At 41.5% G+C, this 20,679-nt stretch overlaps 1 protein-coding gene across 1 annotated transcript in view; it reads left to right on the top strand.

Moving 5' to 3' along the window:
* Positions 1-20,679, top strand: part of LOC121281478 (putative ammonium transporter 1) — a 63,266-nt gene that overhangs the window by 8,931 nt on the left and 33,656 nt on the right. The window contains exons 3-4 of the mRNA XM_041194422.1: positions 16,102-16,323; positions 18,703-18,776. Coding sequence (XP_041050356.1) covers positions 16,102-16,323; positions 18,703-18,776 — 296 coding nt within the window. The remainder of the gene's footprint in view (positions 1-16,101; positions 16,324-18,702; positions 18,777-20,679) is intronic.

The raw sequence follows: 20,679 nt of genomic DNA, 5'->3' as shown, positions 1-20,679 counted from the left end.
CATGCCCACGTCAGTCCGTAGCCTACTGCAATGTTCGTGAAGCTCAACGCAAACTGGAGGAACAGCACCTCATTTTCCAATTAGGCATTTTGCAGCCTTCCGGACTTAAAAACATTTCAACAACTTCAGACCCAAACTCTCCCCTCCATCCCCACCCCTTTCTGATCTCTGCCTCGCCGTCCCCTTTTTCTTACTTATTTTTATTTAATATTTATTTCCCCCCCACTTATTTTCATTATTATTATTTTTTAAATTTATTCTCTTCTTTATTCAGTTTTATCCCTAACTGTTGGCCTTTGATCTTTTCCCCCACTCAGGCCATCTGTCACTTTCCAGGGTGCTTACCCTGATCCTGCCATTATCACATTCTGCTTTCTACTCCTAATGTCACCATTAGCACCTCTTTTAGCCAGCACCACCACTGTTAATCTTTTGACCTTTTGTTTATGACATCTTTCACAATCTCTCCTTTGCCTCCACCTATCGCTGGTCTTCTATCCAGCTTCCTGTTCCACCCCCACTTAAACCGTATATATTTCACCACATTTCTACTTCCCTTCAGTTTTGATGAAGAGTCATATGGACTCGAAACTTTAACTCTGTCTTCCTCTCCACAGATGCTGTCAGACCTGCTGAGCTTTTCCAGCATTTTTTGTTTCAGATTTCCAGCATCCGCAGTTTTTTGCCTTTATCTTGGTGCCTGGAGGTGGCGTGGTGGTGGCTGGCCTGGGGGAGGAGCATCAAGGCCTCCTATAATTACCATCTCATTCTACCTCCCCGCTCAGCCCCCCCCCCCCCCCCCCCCCCCAACCAAACCCTGGTCAGTGGGCCACAGCAGTTGATGACCATCTAGAGGAGGTATTTCCCCTCCAGAGGAGGGTGGTCTTACAGCCATAGCCAGAGTTCTTTTTTTATGAAAGCCAAACCCAACTGTTCAGAGGGCACTTCCAATATGGAGGCACCCTCATGTTGCCCCTCTAACAGTGGCAGTATCCACCTCTGGCAGTGGAACTGTCGCCCTTGGAAGACTGAAGTCCTTCATATTGGGCCAACAGCCTCAGGGACCTGCCTGTCTCAATTGGCCGCCTCTGGGAAGATCTCTCAGGCAGGTGTCCTCAGACCAGGGTTGGAACCTGGAAATGGGTCTGACTCATGCTGAAATCCTAGGAGCAGAAGATTCCACCCTCTGTCTCTATGGTCCGTTGCTTTAGCCAGTACCACCATGCAAGATATTTATTCTAACCTCTAAAATCAGCACTTGAACACCTATAGATACTTTAAACTCCAGTATGTGCAAGGTAAATATGGGATTTCAAAAAGAATTAATTACTGTATTGTTAATTTAAAATTAAATATCCTTTTCACTTTTAATACAGTTATGAAAGTTGGATTAACTTGCTATGAAGTTGGGAGATCACCAGCACCAAGTACTGTTGCTATTCTGTTTAAAAATGTGGTAGATACATGTAAGTCTTTTCTGTTTTTTTCCACTGAGTACTTGTCTTGATTTGTGCTGCAGTTTAATTTTTTGCAAAGTATTTCATATTAAAAGATTGGCAAATTATTTCAATTAAAATAGGTACTGCACCAGTTGGAGTGATTGTTAGCACATCAAACAGTGAAGGTGGATGGTCATTGAATTTACACTATCTGGTTAAAATTGCAAATACAAAAATTAGTGCCAGAAGCACATTACTATAATTATTTCTGAATCCTGGAATTATGACAGATGGGAAGAGAAAAACGGTATTAGCTTTGAGTTTTCAGCCCAGAAATAAAAGCCTCCTGCTTGTCTGCAGGAGAGCCCTACCTCTACAATGTGGGAATACAATTTGTAAAGTGAGCTTGCATCACCTGCTTCCATCATTCACCTAACAACTATGGAAGATGTGTTGGCTGCAGAGTGTCTCAGTTGACCATCCCTAACCACCCCCCCCCCCTCCCACCCCTGCCCCTTTCCTTCTCTTTCCTTCCTGGGGGTTCTGTGGGGAAAATGAGGCAATGTGGAAGGCATTCTTCTCCAACAGGACCAAGGCTGTTGTCAGATGGCCTGGATAGTGGTGGCTGAGAAAGTCAGTGCCAAGAACATCACCATAGGAACTAGCTCCAATGTAGAAACATCCCTGTTGAACCTGCAAAGTCCTCCCTACTAACAAAATTGGGAGGACTATCCCACAGGCTAGTCAAGCAACAGCCTGGCATGTCAGAAAGGTATAATTCCGAATGACTATGTCCCAGACACCACAATCACCATCCCTGCATATGCCCTGTCCCACTGACAGGACAGACTCACCAGTGGCGGTGGCAGTGGTATAAAGCCAGGAGGGAGTTGCCATGGCACTCAACATTTAACTCCAGAGACCATTAAGTCTCATGGCATCAGATAAAACATGGGCAAGGAAACCTGATTACCACCTTTTTTTCATTCAAGGGATGCGGGCTTCGCTGGCTAGGCCAGCATTCATTGCCCATCCCTAATTGCCCATGAGAAGGTGGTGGTGAGCTGCCTTCTTGAACTGCTGCACTCCATAGTGTAGATACACCCACAGTGCTGTTAGGGAGTTCCAGGATTTTGACCCAGCAAAAGTGAAGGAATAGCAATATATTTCCAAGTCAGGATGGTGATTGGCTTGGAGGGGAACTTCTAAGTGGAGTTGTTATGACCGATTTAGTTGTAAAGTTGTTATTTAAAAACCTCAGAGAGAAACTTAAAATTATAGGTTATGACAGTTGTTTAAAGTGTTCTGTTTGAGATGTGACTCTAAATTCAGGAATCAGACCAACAGTTCGAGGTTTTACATTAAACTAAATGAAACATTTTATTGGTTTACACAGATTAAAATATATATACACATGGCTACAAATTAATACTACTGTAACTTTTAACAACTTCCCAAACTAACCTCAATTAAGGCAACAGCAACCCATAGACTTAACCAGACATCAAGCAAAGCATTTTCACCTTACGAATTCAAAACGAGGATCTTTTCACTTTGGTTCCTGTGGAAACAGTTGGATGCTTACAGCTGTCTTTTGATCTCACATTGTCTCTGCTCCACACACTGGAAACTGCTGAAGTTATACCTACCACTGCCCACAGAATGTAAATCCACATTGTATCACCAGCCTCTTCTAACAATAAAACCCATTTCATAGTATCAATTTTATTAGTCATATAAACATATAGCTTGGTATCTGCTAGATAGATGTCAGTTTTCACCCAATTCTTGAATGCTCTATTCAAAAAAGTGCAAATGCACACCATCTCTCTTACATATCAAAACTAGTACATAAAACACCAACACTAGCTGGCTTTAATCCAATTAAGACACACCCACAGACTAATTATTTAAAAATAAAAATATTTTCCAATAACATATACATTAATAGTTTCATGACAGTGGTGTTCCACCAGCTACTCTTGTCCTTTTACATGGTAGTGGGTTTGGAAGGTGTGGTCTAAGGAGCCTTGGTGAGTTTCTGCCACCACACCCATCCTGCTACCCACCCCACCCCTCAGCTGATAAATCAGTGCTCTTCCATGTTGAATACCAATTGGAAGAAGCACTGAGGGTGGCAAAGGCACAGAATATACTCTGGCAGGGGACTTCAATGTCCACTACCAAAATGTCTCAGTAGCACCACTACTGACTGAGCCCTAAAGGGCATAGCTGCTAGACGGTGTGCGGCAGGTGGTGAGGGAAACAATAAGAGGGAAAAAACCTACTTGACATTGTCCCCTCCAATCTACCCTTCGCAGATGCCTTCGCAAATGTCCATGACAGCATTGGTAGGAGTGACTACTGCACAGTCATTGTGGAAATAAAGTCCTGTCTTCACATTGACGATTCCTTCCATCAAGTTTTGTGGCATTACTGCCTTGCTTAATGGTGAACAATTAAACAACTTAAGGAGGAGGATCAACAAATATCCTCATCCTCAATGATGGGGAGCACAGCTCATCAGTGCAGTGCAGGAATAGGCCATTCAGCCCATCAAGCCTGCTCAATCATTCAACATGATCATGGCTGATCATCCACTTCAATGCCTTTATCTCCACACTATCCCCATGTCCCTTTATGTCATTGGTATTTAGAAATCTGTCAGTCAATCTCTACTTTAAACATACTCAATGGCTGAGCTTCCATGTCGCTCTGGAATAGAGAATTACAAAAGATTCACAACCTTAGATTTAAAAAACTCCTCTCAGTTCTAAGCAGCTTCTCCCTTATTTTGAAATGGTCTTCCCTAGTTCTAGACTCCCAGCCAGGGGAAACATCTTACCTGCATCTACCCTGTCTATCCCTTTAAGCATTTTGTAGGTTTCAATGAGATAGTCATTCTTCAAAACTCGAGAGAATACGGGCCCAGTTTCCCCAATCAGTCTTCATAGGACAGTCCCAACTATCTCGGGAACAAGTCTGGTGAACTTTCACTGCGCTCTCTATGGCAATAATATCCTTCCTAAGGCAAGTTGACCAAAGCTGGACACAGTACTCCAGGTGCAGTCTAACCAACGTTCTATATAATTGAACCAAGACTTCACTACTCCTGTACTCAAATCCTCTTGTGATAAAGGCCAACATACTATTAGCCTTCCTAATTGCTTGCTGTACCTGCACATCGCTAGCTTTCAGTGTCTTATTGATGAGGACACCCAGGTCCCTTTGTATATCTACTTTTTAATCTCATTATTTAAGCAATATTCTACATATCTGTTCCTCCTACCAAAGTTGATAACCTCACATTGTTTCACCACATTATATGTTCCATATTATACTCCATCTGCCACGCTCTTGCCCATTCACCAAGTCTGTCCAAATTCCCTTGAAGCCACTTTGCACCTTCCTCATACATTCCCACCTAGTTTTGTCATCCACGAATTTGGAAATATTATATTTGGTCCCCACATCCAAATCATTGATATATATTCTGAACAGTTGGGGCCCCAAGCACTGATCCTTGTGGTACCCCACTGGTCATAGCCTGTTAATGTAAGATTCCTACTCTTGTTTTTTGCCTGTTAACCAATCCTTTATCCATGCCAGTCTATTACCACCTATTCCATGTGTTTTAATTTTGCTAACCAATGTCCTGTGGAGGAATATTAAAAGCCTTCTGAAAATCCAAGTACACTATGTGCAACAGCTCCCCTTTATCAATTCTGTTAGTAACATCCTCAAAAAACTCAAACAAGTTCATCAAACATGATTTCCCACTCAAATCAATGTTGAATATGCCCAATGTGATCATTATTATCCAAGTGTCCATTTATCACATCCTTTACAACAGGTTCCAGCATTTTCCCTACTACTGACATAAGGCTAACAGTCAACCAAGTAAACTAAATTAACTAAAGCTAACAGGCCCGTAGTGTCCTGTTTTCTCACTCCCTTCTTAACAAGTACATTCCAATCTGTAGGAAATATCCTAGAATCTAAAGAATATTGCTGAAAAAAAGACATTTTGTCAAAGCTTTTCATCTTGCACTCATCAGGGCAATCACAAGAACACCAAAGTCAGGGGAAGCGACAAATTTATATTGTATGAGAAGAGAGTGCTGATTGGTTGCCAAGTAGATTCTGATTGGTAGAGGCATTGCCATGGAGAATGCACCATTTGATGGTGATTGACAGTTAACTGCCAAATATTGTTTGAAATTTAAACCAGACAGCCCTGAGGAATGAACCAGTAAATGGATCTCACTTATTTTGTTTAGCTGAAACAGGCCGAAGCATGTACATGTTGTCTGCAAAGAACAGAATATTTATTTATATATTTAGCTTCCAGTACACAAACGCACCACACTGCAAGCCCAATTGACAGTCTTAAATTGGTTGTCAGCATAATTTTTAGCACACTGAGGATTATTTAGCAAATCTTATTCAATTGCAGAATCACATCTAATGTTGGACACTTCTGAGTTTTGCAAGCATAGGCTGGTTGGAAACAGTATGTACCCTGCCCATTGTGAACATCAGAAGGATATGCTGTTTGATACGATCCATCAGTCTTGGGATTTAAGACCTATATGCCTAGCATCACAGTGGCATTGAAATTCATACATTGCATTATTCATTTGAGAGATAGGCGGAACATATTTTTGGATTGACAGCAGCATCCCATAGCTGGTGAATACCAGTCATGTTGCTACCGAATAGTAGCAGCATAAAACAGCCAGCTTTACTTGTTGCTCAAATTTTGAGATACCTTGCCCTTCCAGGGTAATCTAGAGTAGACTGGGCACTTTTCAGGGCTAAAAGTGACAGCCTGAGGCTGGTTCATGAGTTTACATGATATACAGCATGAAATAATGTGATTAGGGTAGCTATTTTCCCACAGGATGCCTTTCATACACCCTATTTCAGCATCAAGCTTGCATAGTGAGCAAATGGCTTGGGTCTTATTTATGATGTTGTCAATAAAGCCAATCTTATAGTGTTGGGATTCCTACAGTTCTACACGTATATATTGACCAGTGAAGGTAGGCTTGCAGTTAGCAGTCGTGGAGAACCCACTGGCAGATTTCCCAGTATAAATTGTTGTTCCCTTTGCTGGTGGTATTCTTGCAATCTGTCTTGATGAATACAGTGCAGATGTGTTCATCTAGGACACAAGATATGTCCATGACTTCCCACATACCACTCAGCCAAGCTGGCCTGCCATACCATAACTTTAAAAAATATTACAATTAGAATAAGTAAAATAACTTAGCAGTTATTCACCAATCAGCTTCTCCCCCTTTACCAAAGTAAAAGCCAACTACTGGAGGCTGAAAGAGATAGAAAAAGAAAAGAGCACCTTCCTCACTGAACTCTTTCACTTACCAAAATCCAAGCTTGATACTCTGTGCACCAAGGTAGCACTCTCAGTGCAGGCCAAGCAGCACTAACGACCCCATTTTTATACTTTCTGAAAAATAACTGATTCAAGCTTCTGAAAACTAGTTTAAGCTAACCACCTAATTAACTAGCTGCAGCTGCTTCAGAGAGCTTGTATAACCTTGTTTAAGGCTAGAACAAACGTAACATCTATTTACTAAAGAAGTAATTTTTAGCTGATTGCTAAATTAAAGGCAAAAACTAGACTTTATCTAGAAATTAACCCTTAAAACTCCCTCACTCACCGGCTCTCAGTGCAACTGAAAATTTGCATCCATCTTCACCCAGAAGTGCCAAGTGGATGATGCATCTTGGCCTCCTTGTGAGATCCTCAGCATCACAGATGCCAGTCTTCATCGAGTTTGATTCACTCCATGTGATACCAAGAAATGGCTGAAGGCACTGGAAACTGCAAAGTCTATGGGCCCTGACAATATTCTGACAGTAGTACTGAAGCCTTGTGCTCCAGAACTAGCCGCCCACTAGTCAAGCTATTCCAGTACAACTACAACACTAGCATCTACCTGGCAATGTGGAAAATTGCTCAGCTTTGTTCTGTGCAAAAAAAGCAGGACAAATCCAACTCAGCCAATTGCCATCCCATCAGTCCACTCCCAGTCTTCAGCAAAGTGATGGAAGGTGTCGTCGATGGTGCTATCAAGCACCACTGCTCACTGGCGCTCAATTTGGGTTCCACCAGGGCCACTTAGCTCCAGATACCATTACAGCTTTGGTCTAAATATGGACAAAAGAGCTAAACTCAAGAGGTGAGGTGACAGTGAGAGTGACTGCTCTTGACATCAAGGCAGCATTTGACCATGTGTGGCATCAAGGAGCTCTAGTAAAACAGAAGTCAATATGAACACACGAATTAGGAGCAGGAGTAGGCCACTCGGCCCCTCGAGCCTTCTCCACCATTCAATAAAATCATGGCTGATCTGAATGTAACCTCAACCCCACATTCCTGCCTTTACCTGATAATTTTTCACCCCCATGTTAATCAAGAAACTTTTCACTCCCTTGTTAATCAAGAATCTATCTAGCTGTGCCTTAAAAATATTCAAAGACTCTGCTTCCACTGGTTTTTGAGAAAGAGAGTTCTAAACACTTATAACCCTCTGAGAGAAAAATATTTCTCCTCATCCCAGTCTTAAATGAATGAACTCTTATTTTTAAACAGTGACCCCTAGTTCTAGATTCTGCCACAAGATGAAACAGTCCTCTTCACGTCCACCCTGTCAAGACCCCTCAGGATCTTAAACATTTCAATTAAGTTGCCTCTTACTCTTCTAAATTCCAGTGGATACAATCCTAACCTTTCCAGCCTTTCCTCATAAGACAACCTGCCCATCCCTGGTATTAGTTGAATAAACTTTCTCTGAACTGCTTCTAATTCCTTTACATCTTTCTTTAAATAAGGAGACCACTATTGTACACAGTACTCCAGATGTGGTCTCACCAGTGCCCTGTATAACTGAAGCATAACCTCCTTACTTTTGTAATCAATTCCTCTCACAATAAGTGATAATATTCTATTAGCTTTCCTAATTACCTGCTGTACCTGCATACTAACCATTTGTGATTCATGTACTAGGACACCCAGATCCCCCTGAATCTCAGAGCTCTGCAATCTCTTATAATTTAGATAATGAGCTTCCTTTTTATTCCTTCTGCCAAAAGAAACAATTTCACATTTTCCCACATTATACTCCATTTTCCAGATCTTTGCCTGCTCACAAACGATCTAGATCATTTTGTAGCCTCCTTACATCCACTTCACAATTTACTTTCCTACCTATCTTTATGCCGTAAGCAAATTTAGCCACCATTCTTTCGGTCCCTTCATTCAAGTCATTTATATAAAAATTGTAAAAAGTTGAGGCTCCAGCACTGATCCCTGTGGCACAACACTCGTCACATACTGCCAACCAGAAAAAGACCCATTTCTGCCAACTCTCTTCCTGTTAGCTCGCCAATCTTCTATCCATGCCAATATATTACCCCTACACCATGAGCTTTTATTTTCTGCAATAGCCTTTGATGTGGCACTTTATCAAATGCCTTCTAGAAATCTAAGTACAGTACATCCGCAGCGCGTGACTCCTTCAGATAACTCCCAAGAGTTAGTTAAACATAATTTCCCTTTCAGAAAACCATGCTTACTCTGCCTGATTGCCTTGAATTTTTCCAAGTGCCCTGCTATAACATCTTTAATAATAGCTTCTAACATAGGGATGACGGATGTTAAGCTAGCTGGCCTATAGTTTCTTGCTTTCTGTCTCCCTCCCTTTTTGAATAAATGAGTTATATTTGCTATTCTCCAATCTATTGAAACCTTCCCTGAATCTAGGGATTTTTGGAAAATTAAAACCATGCATCAATTATCTCACTAGCCATTTCTTTCAAAGCCTTAGGGTGAAGTCCATTTGGACCTGGGAATCTGTCAGCCCGCAGCTCCAGCAATTTGCTCAATACTACTTCCCTGGTGATTGCAATTTTTCTGAGTTCCTCCCTCCCTTCCATTTCCTTATTTACAGATATTTTTGGGATGTCACTTGTATCTTCTATAGTGAAGACCGAAGCAAAATACCTGTTTAATTCATCCGCCATCTCCCTATTTTTCATTATCAATTACCCAGACACACTCGCTTTTGGACTAACATTCACTATGTTAATTCTTTTCTTATTTAAATATCTATGAAAACTCTAACTATCTGTCTTTATATTACTAGCTAGCCTTCTCTCGCTAATTTTTCCCTCCTTATTAATCTTTTGTCATTCTTTGCTGTTCTTTATATTATTTGCTGTTCTTTATATTCTTTCCAGTCTCCCGACTTGCCACTTGTCTTAGCATAATTATATGCTTTTTCTTTCAGTTTGAAACTGCCTTTAACTTTTTTAGTTAACCATGGATGGTGGGCCCTCCCCTTGGAATTTTTCTTTCTCATAGGAATGTATATATTTGTGTATTCTGCGATATCCTTTTAAAAGTCTGCCACTGAACTTCTATTGACATATCCCCTAATCTCATTTGCCAGTTCACTTTAGCTAGCTCTGCTTTCACGCCCTCATAATTGCCCTTATTTAAGTTTAAAATACTAGTCTTGGGTGGACTTGTTTCTCCCTCGAAATGAATGTAAAATTCAATCATATTATGATCGCTGCTACTTAGGTGTGCCTTCACTAGGAGGTTATCAATAATCCTATCTCGTTGTTTAATACCAGGTTTAGTATAGTCTGCTTTCTGGTTGGTTCCAGAATGTGCTGTTCTAAGAAACTATCCCGAAAACATGCTATGAACTCTTCATCTAGGCTACCTTTGTCCATTGATTTTTCCAGTCTATGTGTAGATTAAAATCCCCTGTGATTACTGCTGTACCTTTCTGGAAAGCTCCCATTATCTCTTTTTTTTTTGTTACTCTGTCCTACTATGTAGTTACAATTAGGGGGCCTGTACACGACTCCCACAAGTGACTTCTTGCCTTTATCATTTCTTATCTCAACCCAAACCACTTCTATATCCTGGTTTCCTGAACTTGGGTCAACCCTCTCTAAGGTGCTAATACCATCATTAATTAACAGAGCCAGCCCTCCAACTTTTTCTAACTTCCTGTCCTTCCTAAATGTCACATACCCTTCAATATTCAAGTCCCAACCTATGTCATCCTGTAGCCATGTCTCTATAATGACTTTCAAATCATACTTATTTATTTCTATTTGCGCTATCAGTTCATTTGTTTTGTTTCGAATGCTACAGGCGTTAAGATACAGAGCCTTTAGGTTTGTCCTTTTATTATTTTTGTAGTGTCTCGCCTTATCTGCTGATATACTCTTAGAATTGTGCTCTCTGTCCCTTCCTGTCACAGTCTGTTTATCATTTCTCATATTAATACCTGTCTCTCTTGCCTTGTCTCTACTCTTGGCTTTACCACATCTTCCCAAATTTGATCCCATGCCCCTACTATTCAGTTTAAAACCCTCTCTACTTCCCTAGTTAGCTGGCTAACAAGGACATCAGTCCTAGCAGGTTCAGGTGTAGACCATCCCAATGGTACAGATCCCACTTTCTCCAGTACTGGTACCAGTGCCCCACAAACCGAAACCCACTTCTCCCACAGCAGTCTTTGAGCCACGCATTCATTTCACTAATCTTATTTATTCAATGCCAATTTGCACGTGGATCAGACAATAATCCAGAGATTATTACATTGGAGGTTCTGCATCATAACTTAGCTCGTGCAGAGCCTCCTTCCTCATTCTGCCTATGTCGTTGGTCCCTACATGGAGCACGACCACTGGATCCTCTCACTCCCACTGCAAGTTCCTCTCAAGCCCTGGACAGGCAACAAAGCCATCTGGACTCTCGTTCTTTGCTACAGAGAACAGTGTCCACTCCCATTATTATACTGTCCCCGACTATCACTACATTCCTTTTTGCTCCCCCAAATTGGATGGCATCCTGTACCACGGTGCCATGATCAGTTTGCTCATCCATCCTGCAGCCCCCACTCTCATCCAAACAAGCTGAGAGAACCTCAGACCTGTTGGACAATTTTGGAGGCTCACTCTCCTGCCCTATGGGTCCCTTTACCTGCCTCACTCACAGTCACACCCTCCTCTCCCTGGCCACTGACCAAATCAAAGGACCCAATCCTAAGTGGTGTGACTGTCTCCTGGTATAAAGCATCCAGGTAAGTTTCCCCTTCCCTGAAGTGTCGCAGAGTCTGCAGTTCAGTCTCCAGCTCAATGACTTTGAGCCAAAGTTCCTCAAGCTGCTTCCAACTTTTGTGTGCGCCTGCTGAGCAAAATCTTGTGTGAGTACATAATGACGTCGGGATGCTCATCTGACATCACCTTGTGTGATTTTACACCCGATCAGGTTGGGCACGCGCCCACCCACAAGGCGTAAAATTCTGCCCTTGGTGTCTACCATGGTGCCAGTAAGTCAGTTGGGTCAGACCCCTGGCATCAACCAAATTGCAGCAGTTTGCTTTGGGCCCACGCAAGAGCAGTGACCCAGAAATCATCAGCCATGAGCATCTCAAGGGTTCCCATATGGTGAACAACTACTTTCCACGAGCATTGGTTTTCCCACTGGGGGGTACAACTTGTAGAAGTAGCAGAATTAAGATCTAATGGTTAAAAATTCAGGTTTGTGGGACTTTGGGGAACACTGACATAACATTTACCCAGGTTTAGCAGGCAAAAGGGCTTACTGCGGAAGGTTACAAAGATCCATGACAATCTGCCTGGAGACAACCAGCCTCCTCCTGCATTGCTCCTCAGATAGACTCAAGAAGATGCCTCTTGATGGTAAACCATGGGGCTAAGTTTGATTTCCTGCACAGAGCACCCTCAACCTGTTGTCTTCTGAGAAGTTCAGATGTTGGTGATGGTGATTGCTGCTGCTGTTTATAAGGCTCCATCCCTTGGTCTATTGAAAAAAAAGAGGCAAGAATAGTTCCCATAATAATAGAAGAAGCTTAATAAAGGTGACAAAAGTCTAGAGATCACAACTTGGAAACAGGAAATTGTCCTGGTAAAACACAGCAAAACATCCTCAGATCAAGTGATCTAAACTGAGAGCTACCTTTTATATTACTTCAGGAATTGTAGGACACCAATTCCACTGGGTTTTGTTGGTAGGTCTGGGAGTGCGTGGGCATCCAGGATTTTGGGTTGACATGCAGTGGTTATGATGTTTTTTTAATAATTTCTTAAGGCCAGCTTTTATTACCCATCCCTAATTGCCCTTGAGAAGGTGGTGGTGAGCTGCCTTCTTGAACCACTGCAGTCCATGTGGTGTAGGTACACCCACAGAGCTGTTAGGGAGGGAGTTCCAGGATTTTGAACCAGCGACAGTGAAGGAACGGCGATTTATTTCCAAGTCAGGATGATGAGTGGCTTGGAGGGGAACTTCCAGGTTGTGGTGTTTCCATGTATCTGCTGACCTTTTTCTTCTAGATGGTAGTGGTCATGGGTTTGGAAGGTGCTATCTAAGGAGGCTTGGTGGTTTCCAGCATTTTATAAAGTGCAACTTTGACCTTTCATTTAGGATCTTATCTGGGCTGATTTCCGGACATAAAGACAGAAACTGGCCAGTTAAGATTGAAAGAGGGTGTAGGAAGCCCTCCAATTTGATTTTAGTCTTCTATCAATGCATTTCCTGTGGGTGAGCTGGGTTAAGGTCAGGGCTATTGCATTATATTTTTCCTGGAATCCCTTTTATGTGACAGTAAGCAAACCTGTCACCAGAATGAAAATACCATATTTTATTTTATGAAAACAAAATCAATCATGATTCCCACAGACAAAGAATACAGCCACAAAAGTTTCTGTGTTACACGGGCTGTTTCGGGTCCATTATGGCATCTGTGGAGCACTTGCACACTTGCACTCTTGGATGCGCTGGTCCCCATTTTGGTAGGGAAGTGTGCAAAGTATAAAGGTTGTGATGTCAATCAGAGGGTAACAATGATTTGATACCGGTGGTGCCATTTTCAACCTCAACACTCCATGAACATGTATTCAGCAGCAGCAAGGATCCTGACAAACGTTAATTGAAGGGATCATAAACCACTTTCAGATTAGTTGCTGGTGATTTCTACTGGCTGTTGCTGAGTTGGTAAATGTATTAGTTGTTTTGTACAGTTATTTAAAGTTTCTGAGGCTCTGCACAGATCAGTTGCTCCCAGTCATGGGTGCTGTAATTTCTATCCCCCTTTGGCCTGCAGCATGAATGAGCAGAGGCAACACAGAGGAAGACAAGCTGCTTGTAGAGAGAGGAGGAAGAAGAGCTTTCAGCAGGAGGCCATATCTACTCAGGGTCTTTAGGGAGCAATTTCCTTACATCAATCTGAGTGAGGAATAGTGTGTCAGATGTCTCTGTTTCACCAAGGAGGTGCTCAGTAAAATTGGTCACATGTTGTAGCCTAAAATGCACCTCAAAATAGGTGAGGGTGTCATTGCCTGTGGCTATGAAGCAGCCTTGGCCACGGACTTTCCTATATTCGGCTCCTTCTAAGTTGGAGCTAGTGATTAAATCAACATCACCCTTATACAACACTATTGTATAAGGGAGGTCTTACTAGAAAGAAGCAGGTGGAGCAAGCATGTGGCTTTGTCAAGATTGCAGATTTCCCCATGGTATCGTGTACACATATCACTTTGCAGGTGCCACATGTGAGTTTTGAGATGTACAGCAATCAGAAGGGATGCTATTCCATCTAAGACTTGCTGGTGTGCGATCATACTCAGGATGTTTTGCAGATCAATGTCCAACCTTTGCAGCAGTCATGATGTCTTTATTCTGCAGCATACCACTGTACCATCTGCACTTGAGCCACCACAACAAACTAGAGGGGAAGCTAAAAGGTGAAAAGTCCTAACCACTGACCACATGTTTCATGACTCCAGTATGTAATCCATGCACATGTAGGTGTTGAGCAGACCATTAGGGTGCTTCAGCAACAGTTCCACTGCTGGGACCGCTCTGGAGGAGCCCTGCACTACTCACCAGAGTATGTGTCACCATTTTTGGTGGTCTGCATGTTGCACAATCTTGTTATCAGAAGGATGCAACCCTTTCCACTAGGTATAAGGTTGGAGGCAACCAACACAACACCTTTCCAACAGGGCTGTCCTTGATCAACTCATCTGACTGTGGTACCAGTGAAAGCAGTTCATATTCTCCATTCAGCAACAGTCCGACTAACACTAAGGTAAAGGCAAAATACTGCGGATGATGGAAATCTGAAACAAAAACAAAAAATGCTGGAAAAACACAGCAGGTCTGACAGCATCTGTGGAGAGAAAGACAGAGTTATACAGACTCAAAACGTTAACTCTGTCTTTCCACAGATGCCGTCAGACCTGCTGAGTTTTTGCAGCATTTTTTGTTACTGAGTCCGACTAACACCTTGGCTTACAATTACAGTGCCCATTTAGCCACAATGCTGAAATAAGTTATGACAAAACAAAAATTCCAGACCAACTTTACAAATGAAACCATCCAATTTTCCATTCAAAGTCAATTAATCACCCTTATGAATTCTCTTTGTGCTTGTTTTTGTGTGCCTTGGCCTGTCCCAGTGCTTCAAATCAGTGGCTGCAACACGGCTGGTGAAATGTTTCTGACTTTTTGCACCGAGAACCTAGAGGTTACTCTTCTTGCATTGACCAAGATGACTGTCTGCTCCTGTTGACTTTTTGGAATTTGTCTGAAGGGCCTCCTGACCCTTTGTGGATAAAGGACATCCTCCCCTCCATTTCCTGCACCAAGGCCTCCAGTGCTGCGTATTAGAACCTTAAAGAATACTTTCTACCCTGTTTCCCCAATAGTCAGTGTTCTCACTGCTCAGAATGTCTTGCCCAGCCAATTCCAGCATCTGGTCCAACCAAAATGCACCTCGCCTTCAAGAGGTGCAAGTTGGCTTTAAGTAGTCTAGACTAGCTTTAAGTGGTACAAGCTTTGCACTAACTTGGGCCCCCTGTTGAAGCATGCAACAACCCAACATCACACCTAGTGCTGGGCTGCAGGCAGCTATCATTTAAATCAGCAGGCAACACACAGTTTATAAGCTATGTGCTTCAGAAGAAATTCATAATACGATCCTCTTATCGTTTGTGGGGGCTATACAATTTTGGGCTATCCATTTTCAAATAGCGCCTCAGAACACTTTGTAAGAAATAACTCCATACCGAAACAAAACCCAAAGCATAATTGGATACACCCAACTATCTCAGTATGGCTTTTTGCATCATGTTCATTGAATGAACTACAACACTTTTAACATATAAAACTATAAACAGATATTGAAAAAGCATTAAAATTAAAATTGGTGAGACATACAGTATTTGGTACTCTAAAGCAGAAGGATCCTGTATGTGCCATAACTTTCCACATGCCTAGGTTTCATGTATTTGCCATCGACAGAGATAACCTATCTCGACCTCTGGAAGAAAATAGGAAATACAAACAGGTTAAAAAATTTTGACTATGGTTGTGCAACTCCTTGAAGCAGGGGCACACTGTAAAATGGGAGAATTCCTCGAAGTTACTTACAAGTTGAACATATTTAATAAAACTTATATTTTTTGTGAATGTTTCAAAAATAGTCAAACTAGTTTGAGAAGAAATTGGCTTTCATTCACTATAGTCTGACTTATTTCTGTGTACAGCACTGAAAATAGTCATTAATAGGTTTACTTTTTTTTGTAGTTGTGTCTTTACTTGCCTACTGGATACACGGCTATGCCTTTGCTTTTGGAGATCAAGAAAGAATTATTGGAAATAAGAATTTCTTTACTTTTGGAAATGTCAACTTTTCACACTTCTTTTTTAATTATGCAAGATGTGCCATTGTAACAACCATCGTATCAGGAGCTATTACACAAAGGACAGAACCAATTGGTTACATTATATCCAGCTACATTTTGGCAGGTTAGTGTACATATCAATTTTAATGGTTATGCATCTATTGAAGTTTTAATGTACGGCAAAGATTATATTGCTTGTACATTTTAGAGAATCCAGAAAGACCAATAATCTACCAACTCAATAACTTGCATTTGTAAATAATTGGACCACCAAAATTAGATGCATTAATATGTTTTGAGAGTTGTTAACTTTCAATACAAAGAATACAGTTTTGTCTGGCTACTGAAAATTTGATTTCCTTTTTTTGTGGAAATATATTCACTTTATTTTTCTCTAAAATTAAGAAAAACACAGTATTTCTCAATATTTTAAATCATTTTTGTGTAGACCTATGCTGTGAATGTTTGATTAGTTGCCTGGTCCAAGCAAGCCCATAGTACTCTAAGGTGTATGTGTCCAATTTTACAGAGCCAGTTTATTTGACTAATTGGCGCAATCTCATAGAGCAGTGCTTTCTGGATTTGTGCCAGTAGTTAACTCAGTGGAGCATGTATAGAATCTAGCCAGCAGTTTAAATTTTAAAAATATAAAAACAAAAAACTGTGAATGCTGGAAATCCAAAACAAAAACAGAATTACCTGGAAAAACTCAGCAGGCCTGGCAGCATCGGCGGAGAAGAAAAGAGTTGACGTTTTCAGTCCTCATGACCCTTCAACAGAACTGAGTGAATCTAAGGAGAGGGGTGAAATATAAGCTGGTTTAAGATGGATTGGGGGGGGGGGGGGCGGAAAAGTGGAGGGGGGGTGTGGTTGTAGGGACAAGCAAGCAGTGATAGGAGCAGATAATCAAAAGATGTCACAGACAAAAGAACACAGAGGCGTTGAAGGTAGTGATATTATCTAAACGAATGTGCTAATTAAGAATGGATGGTAGGGCACTCAAGGTACAGCTCTAGTGGGGGTGGGGTGGAAAGGCTAGCAGGGCATAAAAGATTTAAAAATAATGGAAATAGGTGGGAAAAGAAAAATCTATATAAATTATTGGAAAAAACAAAAGGAAGGGGGAAGAAACAGAAAGGAGGTGGGAATGGAGGAGGGAGTTCAAGATCTAAAGTTGTTGAATTCAATATTCAGTCCGGAAGGCTGTAAAGTGCCTAGTCGGAAGATGTGCTGTTCCTCCAGTTTGCGTTGGGCTTCACTGGAACAATGCAGCAAGCCAAAGAAGACATTGGTCTGTCCGCAAGAAAGACCCAAACCTCCCTGTCGCTTGCCATTTTAACACTCCACCCTGCTCTCTTGCCCACATGTCTGTCCTTGGTTGCTGCATTGTTCCAGTGAAGCCCAACGCAAACTGGAGGAACAGCACCTCATCTTACGACTAGGCACTTTACAGCCTTCTGGACTGAATATTGAATTGTCCCTACAACCACACCACCCCCCCCGCCCCCACTTCTCTCCCCCCACCCAACCCCCCCCACCTTAAACCAGCTTATATTTCACCCCTCTCCTTAGATTCACTCAGTTCTGTTGAATGGTCATGAGGACTCAAAACGTCAACTCTTTTCTTCTCTGCCGATGCTGCCAGACCTGCTGAGTCTTTCCAGGTAATTCTGTTTTTGGTTTAAATTTTAAGTTAAGTGGCTACATATATTGTTTGGTCTTTTATAAAGGAAATTAATTATTAATATTTATCAGGCTTTTCCAGGGTTGTGTGAAGGGAAGGGTACCAGGCAAGAATGATATATATTTAAAAATAAAACAATGGGGAACACACAGTCTAGACCATGGAAAAGTCATGGAGAGCAATGCAGTACTTTGATGGAAAGGAAAGTAGGCAGCTTACTGCATGAAATCAGCCTTATTTGGCACTTTACTGCACTATGCTGAGGAAAATGTACCTTTGCTTGCCAGGAGGCGATGGCCTGGCTCAATGCTGTTCCAATGGGGTACCATCTACCATGCCTTGTACTCTTGGAAACCTAGCATCCAAGAAACATCCTCTGCCTTGTAAAGCTGAACTCCCTTTTCCACAGGGATGGCAAAGAACATGCTGCTCCATGCACACAAAGCATTGGTTACTAGGCTGATGCTGACTGATTTGGCATTTGTCACAGACATTGGCTTGGAATGATCCAATGATCTAATGTCTTAATGCATGCTATTGGAAAGAGGTGCGCTTGTTGACCTGTTGTCTGCCGATCAGCCTCCAAGAGATTCCAACCTATACAGTAGTTCCTTAGTGAAACTGAGTTTGGGGCACTACAGGGATGCACATAACCCGTGAAGAACATTGGAGCTGCTCAGAAACTGTTGTTTCTCCTCTAGAAGTGTCAGTGAAATCGTTAGAGGAAAATTCTGCCTTCTATGTATACCCTATTATTCAAATACTTTTGATGACTTTGAAGTTAATTAATAGTCACATTTTAAATTTGCTTTGTTATAGGATTTGTTTACCCAATTGTTTCTCGGTCCTTTTGGCATCAGTCAGGTCTTTTTTATATAAATCTTCCAGTTGAGGCAAGTAAAATGCTAAATTCCTAAAATTTTAATGTACACAGAATTGTTAGGCACTTACCAATTAGAAATTTTTTAATGCATTAAATAAAGTTCATGAATTCTCCTTGAATGTAAATGTGATACTAAACATTGCCACATATACCATTTGTGTCACTTATCAACATTTAAAGAAATAATGAAAGAGCACCTATCATAACCTCAAGACCTCTCAAAGTGCTTAACAGCTGATGGAGTGCTTTTGTACTGTGGTCACTGTTGTAAGATACGAAACACAGCAGTCAATTTGTGGACAGCAGAGTCCCACAAATAACAATGAGATAATGATCATGTTTTAATGATACATATGGACAAGGACACCAGTGGAAAATTTGCCTGCTCTTCTTTGAACAGTGCCATGGGATCTTTTACTTACATCTGAGAGGATTAATATCTCATTTAAAAGATTTTTGGCAGTGTGGCATTCCTTCAGTACTGCACTGTGGTATCAGCCAGCCTAGATTTTTATGCTCAAGTCTCTGGAGTGGCACTTAAAATAGGCAGTATATTATTATTACAATTGCAGCTGATGATACTGAAACGTCAGTGCAATTGTTTCAAAAGTAAGCATCATTCTGAGGCTCTGAATAGATTTTTGAGATAACCGATAACATTCAATGCCATCAAAATTCCAGTGAGGAATGACCACTGTCAAGCACAATGGATTTCAGGCTGTCAGAGATTAAGGTCTATATAATGCATTTCTGACTTGTGGTAAGCATAACACCAACACTTTACCACATTGGCCTAGATGCCAGCTGAAGAATGGATGATTTGCTGAAATTTTAAAATAATTATGAAAGCTATATTTCCGCTTTCCTCCTGCAAGGATGTCAGTGCTACTAATGGGAGTGAACCTATTTGATTGTGCACAGCTGGTGATGTTGCTAGTATTCTTTTGATGCAAAGTAACAACATTAAAAAGCGGTAAAATTCTAACTTGATAGATGTGGAAGTTTAGAAATCTTAATTTTCTTGTTTCAATACCAAGCACAAAACATAATTTCGGATTTAAATAAAATTTCTACTTTAGCAAAAGTGTCTTATCACAGCACCTTCAAGCAAAATGTGACTTAGAAAAATTGAGAGTAAATATAAAGGGACAATATTTGTTCACATTTCTGGAAATGATATCTCTGAGTTTGTATCAGTTCCCAACTTAGGTTTGTGCCACTGTAAATAGGACTGGCTGTAAAAGTGAGCATAATGAGCCAATGTGTTTATCTTTGCAATCATTCTGGTATCAGCAACTTCTTTCTTATTTGGAACCAACCATGAGAGTTCTGTAGTCTGTACTGAACTTCTATCATACAGCTGCCACTTATGGATGGTTATCTTCAACTGCAATTAGGGAACTTTTTTTTATGCATTTGTGGCAAGTTATTCATCTCCTGACTCCCAAAGCCTGTCCAGCATCTAAAAATCACAAGTCAGGAGTGTGATGGAATACTCCCCACTTTCCCGGATGAGTGCAGCTCCAACAAGAAGCTCGACAACATCCAGGACAAAGCAGCCACTTGATTGCCATCCCATCCACTACTTTGAACATTCACGCCCTTCACCACCAATGGACAGTGGCAACAGTGTGTACCATCTACAAGATGCGCTGCAGCAACTCACCAAGGCTCCCTTGACAGCGCCTTTCAAACCCTTGACTCTACCATCTAGAAAGACAAGGGCAGCAGATGCATGGGAACAACACCACCTGCAAGTTCCCTTCCAAGCCACACAGCATCCTGACTTGGAGCTATATTGCTGTTCCTTCACTGTCATTGGGTAAAAATCTTGGAACTCCCTTCCTAACAGCACTGTGGTGTACTTACACCAGATGGACTCCAGTGGTTCAAGAAAGCGGCTCACCATCACC

This window comes from Carcharodon carcharias, chromosome 8, assembly GCF_017639515.1.
Source record: "Carcharodon carcharias isolate sCarCar2 chromosome 8, sCarCar2.pri, whole genome shotgun sequence".
Lineage (NCBI taxonomy): Eukaryota > Metazoa > Chordata > Chondrichthyes > Lamniformes > Lamnidae > Carcharodon > Carcharodon carcharias.
The sequence above is the reverse complement of the archived record's forward strand: the minus strand, read 5'-3'. Positions and strand labels throughout refer to the sequence as shown.